We start from the raw sequence: 8,448 nt of genomic DNA, 5'->3' as shown, positions 1-8,448 counted from the left end.
CGGCGTCCCGAAGCCGGACCAGGGAAACCTCCACCTCCGGCCACCGGCCAGAGGCGCGCCCCTAGCGGCCAGGGCCGCGGGAAAGTCTGCGCGGCATGCTTCATTCACACATTCATTCATTTACTCATTCACTCATTCATCGCCGGGTCCCGGAGCAGCCTAGGAGGTGGCGGCTGCACAGCCCTGCAGCAGCTGCCGGGGCACGCCCACCCGGGCCTCAGAGGTGCCTGTGGTCCACACTTGTCCTGGCAGTTACCATGTGTTACAATTTTTGGTTCAGGAAATAGAGTCACTGTTACTCTGGGGAGGTACAAAAGAAAGAAATGATGTTGTCCCTGCCCCCAAGCGCATCACTAGGGAGAAAGGACTGTCTCATAAAAAGGAAACTTAATCAAATGCTAAATTGGGCGATGTGGGCTATAAATTAACCAGAGCTATTCCCACAGGCTCCATGAGAAAGGCAGTACTTCCAGGGCGGGTACGGTGGGCCCTGAGAAAGGGACACTTTAGGAAGGTGCAAGCAGTAGAGACGGAGAAGCCCGTGGTGGGAGGTTGTCCTGGGAGCCAGTGCGGGAGCGTTCATCACTTTGTCTGAGGGTTTGCTGTTTCAGTAAGCATTGTTTGGGGCATCATGAGCCTCTAAACTTCCATTTAAAGTGTTGAGAGAGAGAGTACAATTTCCCCTGGTCTGGGTAGAAGCCTGAGACTTACAGGACAGGAAGGAGCTTGCAGGCTCCCATGCAGCAGACTCTGAAAGTGCAGGCTCTCATGGGGAAGGCGAGATTGTCCAGGAAGCTGGAACCCGCAGCATCTCTTTTTGCTCTTCTTGTTCTTCTTTACCTGGACTTGCCTGGGGACCAGGGATGGGACAGAAGGAAAAGTTATTAACCCACATCAGGAATTCCTGAGTGTGATAACTCTTTCCCTTCTACTTGACAAGGTGTGTGTGCAACTTCTCAGATGCAAACCAGGGCAAATACCAAGTTCATCAGGGCAGCCCTTCCCACAGAAGCCCAGGGAGGCCTGCAGGCTGTTCACACACTGTCAGGTGGCCCCTCCTCCTGTTCCTCTGACATTGACATCTCAACACACTCCCCACCCCCTCTCCCTAACACAGACACACACAAATGCCAAGCAAACCCAGGCCCGGTTGCGCCCTGCACACACCCAAAGGCTCTTTTGTTTCTTCCCTCCCATTGACGTCAATGGGGAGCTCCATTGTTCTGGAAACAAGAGTAAACAGCTCATCCACACCTTACTGAGATTCTTCTTCACGCTTTTGCTGGGTCTTGCTCCATATTCAGCCTGCTACCTGATGTCACATTTCCTCCCTAAATGTAGCCTTTTTTTATTTCCATGAATAAATCTGGTAGAAAGATACTGAAATCAATTCTTTTAGAAATTATCAAGTGCTTTGGGCTCTAGGACTCTTCAGAATCTCATCTATTTTCAGTTATTCACAGCCAGTTTCTTCCTTCCTATTATTGGAAATTTTTGTACACTCCACAAATACTCGTTGACACCTGAGTATTGAGGGGCATGCAAAAATACGTCTCACTGTATCCCTGCTTGTAAGGAGTTTGTGATGCAGAAAAGGGGAGGAGGCAGATTCAGAGGCAATTTTGTCTAAGATGTGGTGTAGGTCCTGAGGGAATAGGACAGCTATGGACAGATGCTCCATCAGAGGACCCAGCTCCAGCAGAGGACAGCGCTCAGGGGATGAGCTCCTACAATCAGGCCAAGTGCATGGATACCATTCTTGGTGAACCAAGATGGTGACAGAGAGGGAGAGAGAAAGAGAGCGCGCGCAAATTGGGGCAGTCAGATTGGAGAAGGAAGGGGGATGAACCCTTTCCTAGCCAGCCCACACTGGCCAGCTGTCACCTCCAGCACAGAGCTCAGAGCTCTTGGATAGGAGAATTGCTGTTGGCACTGTGGGAGGCAGGCTGGCTAGGAGAAAGCTAGTCCTTTAGTTGGGGGTGGAGGTGAGGTGGTAAGCCAGGGTCCGCAGCTACCTTGGGAATGCTGCCAGTGGGAGGAGTTGGCCTCCCAGCTAAAGGCTGCTTGGCCCCTGCTCCACCCACTCCCACCAGCGTGTTTCCACCAGTAAGCCTGGCCCAAGTTGGCCCTGCCCATCTATGTCTGGGCCTGCCTGTAGGGCTTCTCTGCACCCAGGCCTCCATGCCCTTGCCAGTCCACTCACTGGCCCTCTCATTCACTCAAGCACCCAGCCAATTGTTTACTGAGCAACTACTGTGTACCAGGCACTGTGCTGGTCACTGCTTCCTCTCATTGTGGGTGGCATGGTTTGTGGGTTGGCTAGCTGGAGGGGCAAAGAACAGGCAGCTAGGAAGAGAACTCCCTCTGTAAATGGAGGAGGTGGTGGCCAGCAAAGTCCTCTCTAAAGAGATGGAGGGGACACTGTCAAGCTTTCTGGCCCTCTAGTGCTGGAGCCCCTTTCTTGGGTTTAGGGACATTGGAGATGGTAATGCCCAACCCTTACTCTCCAGCCTCCCTTGAACCCAGCAGTGACCTACAGCTGACCCCAGCTTAGCATGATGGCAGCTCCTGGCAGGGAGACCCAGCTCACAGAGGTGACCTCAAGGGCGCGGGAACCTGTGTCCAGGGTCTCAGGGTGAGACAAGGACTACTTGCCTCTAGTGACCCGAGAGCAGGTGCCTGTCCCTGGACATGAGGTGGTTTGTGGACCAATATAAAGAAGTATCTTCCAGCTCTTTGGGAGGCCGAGGTGGGAGGATTTCTTGAACCCAGGAGTTTGAGAACAGCCTGGGCAACATAGTGAGGCCCTGTCTCTACAAAAAATAAGAAAGCCAGGCATGATGGCATGCTCCTGTGGTCCCAGCCACTTGGGAGGCTGAGGCAGGAGGATCCCTTGAGCCCAGAAGTTTGAGGTTGCCGTGAACCGTGATTGTGTCACTGCACTCCAGCCTGGGCAACAGAGCAAGACTGAGACCCTGTCTTTTAAAAAAAAGAAGGCATCTTTATTATGCTAGCTACCTACTGAGAAGTCTTTTTGATTTTTAAACTAAATATAGATCCAGGGAGGCTGTTCTTTGGGGGAGACATGTGGTTGTGGTGTGCTCATATGTCTTCCCCAAGAAAGTCACAAGATTGAGCCATCCACGATGGGTGTGTAGTCCCCATCTTTCTTCGCCTTGCCCTGGAGAAGAGCCTGGGAAAGGAGCTTGCTTGGAGCCTGGAATGTAAGCATCCTTGTCCCAATGACTCCTTTACAAAGGATGCCCTAGAGATCACAGGACTGGTGGCACAAGCTAAGACCTGCATTTGATGTGGAATAGAATGGTGAGAGTGGGCATCCTTGCCCCGTTCCACCCTGGGGGAGGAAGTGTTCAGTATTTCACCACCAGGTATGATGAGCCTTAGATGTTTGTTTTTTTATGGATGTCCATTGCCATATGTTCTATTTCGCTAAGACTTTTATTTGTTTTTCTTTCTTTTTCTTTTTTTATAGATTTTTTTTATGGCTGTCCATTGCCATATATTCTAATTTGCTAAGATTTTTATTTGTTTTTCTTTTTCCTTTTTTTTTTCTTTTTTAAGACGGAGTCTCACTCTTTCACCCAGACTGGAGTGCAGTGGCATGATCTCAGCTCACTGCAACCTCTGCTTCCTGGGTTCAAGCTATTCTCCTGCATCAGCCTCCTGAGTAGCTTGGATTACAGGCGCGCGTCACCACGCCCAGCTAATTTTTGTGCCTTTAGCAGAGACAGGGTTTCACCATGTTGGTCAGGCTGGTCTCGAACTCCTGACCTTATGATCCACCTGCCTCGGCATCCCAAAGTGCTGGGATTACAGGTGCGAGCCACTGTGCTTTTAATCCATGGCAATAGTTATTACTTCAAAATACCTCTCCCAAATACATCTAATCTCTTTTTTTTCTGCAGATCTGCAAATAATTTAAATTGCCATAGCTTTGTCTCTGCTATACAATACTCTGTATAGATGTGTTCACTTCATTATTGTATCCTAAGACAAAAAATATAAACGAATAAAATAATTTGTACCTGAAGATTCTGTCTTTTTAATGTTATACATGTCCTCTTTATTGCTACAAGAATTCAGTGATTAAATGTGTACCCAACTGACTTCTCTCATTACCAGTTTTGCAAATAAAAGGCATGCTTTTAACCAAAGCCAAGAAACAATTTGCTATCATGTCACTTGAAAAAGGATTAAAACTTCAAACTTTCTGGTCATTAAGGCCATTAAGAAAAACCAAGGATTTGGGAGGCTGAGGCAGGCAGATTACCTGAGGTCAGGAGTTCGAGACCAGTCTGGCCAACATGGTGAAAGTCCATCTCTACTAAAAATACAAAAATTAGCCGAGTGTGGTGGCACACATCTGTAATCCCAGCTACTCAGGAGGCTGAGGCAGGAGAATTGCTGGAACCCAGGAGGCATAGGCTGCGTGAGCCGAGATCATGCCACTGCACTTCCGCCTGGGTGACACGGCAAGACTGTCTCAAAAAAAAAAAAAAGAAAAAGAAAAAAGAAAAGACAAAGAAAAAATAAAAAAGTAAAACCAAGGATTTAACTGAGACTAAAGCTGTGCCCTTTGGTGGGGAGAGGGTAGCAGTGGGTAGGTGACGCTGTATGGCACTCCTGGTTTGAGTTGCGGGTCAAGTCTCTGCCTCAGGAACTTGTGGACTAATTTGTGGATCAGGTTTTCTGGTCTCAGCCAGCTTGAGTTTCTTTCCAGGGCTTCAGGGCAGCCAATACCCCTCACTGTCCTGAAGAAGCCCAAGGAGAGGCAACTTGCCGAAAACGCCTGCGCTGTCTGAGCTGATCCCCCACACCCAAGGTGATGCCCCGTCTGAGGCGATACCCGTGTTAAAGGTGATCCCCCATGTCCGAGGCGCCTCTTCCTTCCCAGGTGGAGGGTCTCTTATTGGTCAGGGTGTCATCCTGCTGGCCTTCTGGGCCATGGACCTTGCCCAGGCAGGCCCCCGCATCAGGCTCCCTGGCTCTCTCCCTCTCTGTCTAGTGTGTGTCCTGCTGGGCTGTTGCCTCAGTGTGGTTCTGCCAGCATTCCTGGGGTGTCACTGAGGGGTAGGCCAGTTGGCATCTCCAACCGTGGACATCTTGGAGTCAGGAACGGGGGCCTTGCATGCTCTGGGGACCAACAAGGCCTGGTGTCATTAGGGTTCCTGATCCCGGGTGACACTAAGAAGAATGCAGGAGCCTGAGTTTGGGGCTTTGCATTCATACACGAGTACGGCCCTCGGGCCGCCCCGTGGCCTGTGAACAAGCTGTGAGGGAGCACGTGCTTGCTGTGTTGAGCCATCACGCTTGGCGCTTGGCACACATTCTCTTCTTTAATCCTCACCACTCTATAGGACATGCTCCTGCGTTCCATTGATCCTTTGCAAAAGACATTCTCGACACCACGACACCAAAGGAATCCTGTATGTCTGTGTTTTATGTCATCAAGGAGAAACTACCCTTGTTTGCAGAAAGATCTCATGGCCACCCTCACCACCCTGTCCCTATGGAGCCCGAGAACCAGCAGACTCACCAGGGAAAGCCGCAAAGTCAGGAGCGACCAAAGTCCAAGCTCCAATGTGCCTCTCATTCTCCAAATGTCAAACATTCTCCCCACCCAAAAGCTCCTCTGTGACTTGGCGAATGCAGGTGCTCCATGCATTCTATTAATGTAACTCCCCTCAGTCCATAAGGGCTCAGAGGTGGGGATGGCTGGGGTGCAGGTCCGTCTTGGGGATCACCAGCCCACCAGTGATGCCAGTTCACAGTGCCCTCCTTGGGAGGGTGAAGGCTCAGGCCTGTGCACCTGCCTCACCCTCTGCCTGCTTCTGTGGCTCACAGAGTGTTTCCTTTGGTTTCTGGGTGTTTGTTCTCTCCTGCTGTCTTCTCCCTGGTGCCCAACATGGAAGAAACATCTCTTGTCCCTAAACCGAATCTTGTTGGTCAGAAGCAACCAAGTTGTTGTTGTTGTTTCTCTCTTCTTCTTCTCCTTCTTCCTTTTCTTCTTTCTTCTTCTTTTTCCTTCTTTCTTCTCTCCTCCTCCTCCTCCTTCCTTTCCTTCTCCTTCTTCTCCTTCTCCTCCTTCTACTTCTTCTCCTCCTCTTTCCTTTTCTTTTAGAGATACGGTCTTGCTGGAGTGCGTTGGTGTGATCACAGCTCAGTGAAGCCTCAAATCCCTGGCCTCAAATGGTCCCCCTGCCTCAGTCTCCCAAAGCCCTGGGATTACAGGCATGAGGCAGGCAAAGGGGTCTGACCGGGTTACCCTGAGGGTGGAGGCATCCTCTCGAGGGGTGGGTGATGGATTTCCTGGTTGAGGGCAGAGGCAGGAGCCCAGGTGACTTACAGCTGTGACGGCAGTGATCGTGAGGCCTGACCTGTGGTGGTTCCATTGTGAAGAGCAGCTGGGAGCGAAGGCTGCCCATCTTCTCAATCCTCCTCAACAGATGGAGTCCTGCGAGGAGGAGGAAGGGAAATTGGGAGACACCCTACCCACTCCCCAGGCCAGCACTGAAGCTGGGGAGCTTTGTTACAGGGAGGGAGCCATGTGTAGGTGGACTGTTCGGGTGCACAAAGGAAAAATGGGCTCCCTCTGGCCCTGCTGCCACCCACACCCGGGGAACTCTTCGAAAGCGCGGATGGTTGATTTGCATGATGAGAGGTGACATGTGCTGCTGAATGAAGCAAATGATGAGTCGGGGGATCCACACAGCACCCCTGCTGCAGAGTCAGTCATGTGCCCTGTGACCATGGACATGGGCAGACATTCCCGGGCACTTCTCGCAGTGGGTGCTTGATGACCATGGCGTGGCGGCCCCAGGGGGTGTTCCCTGAGACCTTGAGCATAAACCCAGGCATCCCCACCGAGGCTGCAGCCACTCTGGAAGAGCTTTCTGGGCTCATGTGGTTGATGAGAATGCAGAGAGTCCCTGCCACACTCTGGACTCAGAAAGTGCTGAATGGTTCATGGCAGGCAGGGCCCTCCTCCTGGGTGGCACCTTCAGCTTGGTTCCTCCAGGCACTGACGGTCTGGAGCAGTTTTTCCAGGCTGGTGTGTGCCTGGTCTCTAAGGAAGAGTCAGAAATAAAGAACCCCCAAAAGTGGTTCAGATCTCTCCTTAAGACAGGAACGAGGAGCAAAGAACAGGGAGGACCTGAGGCTGCACGGCCCATGCAGACCTCCCAGCACATCCATCCTGCACATCCACCCCACTCGTTCTGAAGCTGGCCAAACCCTAAGCCAAGGAAGGGGAGAGGACCAGGAGAAATGACAAAGGAAAGGGGCTCTCGGGAGAAAAGGCATTGCGTGGAGAAGGTGCTAGAAGAATAGTGTGAAAACTGGAGAAGCTATCAAGAGGAGGAGCACAGGCAGGAGCATGGAGCCAGGAGTCCCCCAGGCAGGGAGCTTTGAGACCACAGCCTTGCATTGTCACCTCCTGGTCCACCTTGCAGGGCCTCTGAATCCTCTGAGAAGGGACTTGGGGGGTGAGATGAAGACACGATTCCAATGGGATTCCTAAAGAGCACTCTTGTAACGCTAGGTTTGCCTTGATCTGGGCTTCCCTACACACTGAGTCTTTCAAACCACAGGAAGATGAGGAATGGGACCCTGTTCCTCGAGCTCCCTGCAAGGCGGTGGCAGACTGTGTGCTCTGGACCACACATGCTGGAAACAGAAGGGGGCCCAGATAGTCTTGGGCTTGCTATAACAGGGTAGCCTGGGTGACTGTCACTGCTGGCCCAAGAAAGGCCACTGCTATAGGTGCTGCCAGGGCTCTTCCCAAAACTTTTCAGTGGTAGACAGGAGAGAGCCCGTGGATAATACCCTTACCCTTTGCTGTCTGTTGGGCCAAACTCCAAGGCATGATTTTCTGCTGGGCCGGGGCATTGGCGTTCGTAAGCAGCATGTGGACATGCTGAGTGTCTGGCTTGCCTCGTGCGGCTCATCAGGAAGCAGTGGCCAGCATGGGGATGCCTCACCTTGCCTTTTCTTCCTTTTTTCTCTGCTCTCCCTGTCCTGTCCTGGGATCGCACCTCCCGATAAAGCTTTCTTTTTTTTTTTTTTTTTTGAGACAGAGTCTCGCTCTGTTGCCCAGGCTGGAGTGCAGTGGCACAATCTTGGCTCACTGCAAGGTCCACCTCCCAGGTTCATGCCATTCTCCTGCCTCAGCCTCCTGAGTAGCTGGGACTACAGGCGCCCGCCACCATGCCCAGCTAATTTTTTGTATTTTTAGTAGAGACGGGGTTTCACCACGTTAGCCAGGATGGCCTTGATCTCCTGACCTCATGATCCGCCTGCCTTGTCCTCCCAAAGTGCTAGGATTACAGGCATGAGCCACCGTGCCCAGCCAAAGCTTTTGTTCTTAAGCCTGTTCCCTGGCTCTGTTTTCTAGGGAACCTAAACTAAGACACTGGATACTGAAAATGG

At 51.6% G+C, this 8,448-nt stretch overlaps 1 protein-coding gene across 1 annotated transcript in view; it reads right to left on the bottom strand.

Moving 5' to 3' along the window:
- Positions 1 to 915, bottom strand: part of PER2 (period circadian clock 2) — a 44,320-nt gene extending 43,405 nt beyond the window's left edge. Inside the window, exon 1 of the mRNA XM_011929586.1 lies at positions 712 to 915. Coding sequence (XP_011784976.1) covers positions 712 to 770 — 59 coding nt within the window. The 5' untranslated portion in view covers positions 771 to 915. The remainder of the gene's footprint in view (positions 1 to 711) is intronic.
- Positions 916 to 8,448: the final 7,533 nt, after the last annotated feature.

Source organism: Colobus angolensis, unplaced genomic scaffold (genome assembly GCF_000951035.1).
Source record: "Colobus angolensis palliatus isolate OR3802 unplaced genomic scaffold, Cang.pa_1.0 Scaffold82, whole genome shotgun sequence".
In the NCBI taxonomy this organism is placed as follows: Eukaryota; Metazoa; Chordata; class Mammalia; order Primates; family Cercopithecidae; genus Colobus; species Colobus angolensis.
This window is presented reverse-complemented; position numbering and strand designations above follow the sequence as displayed.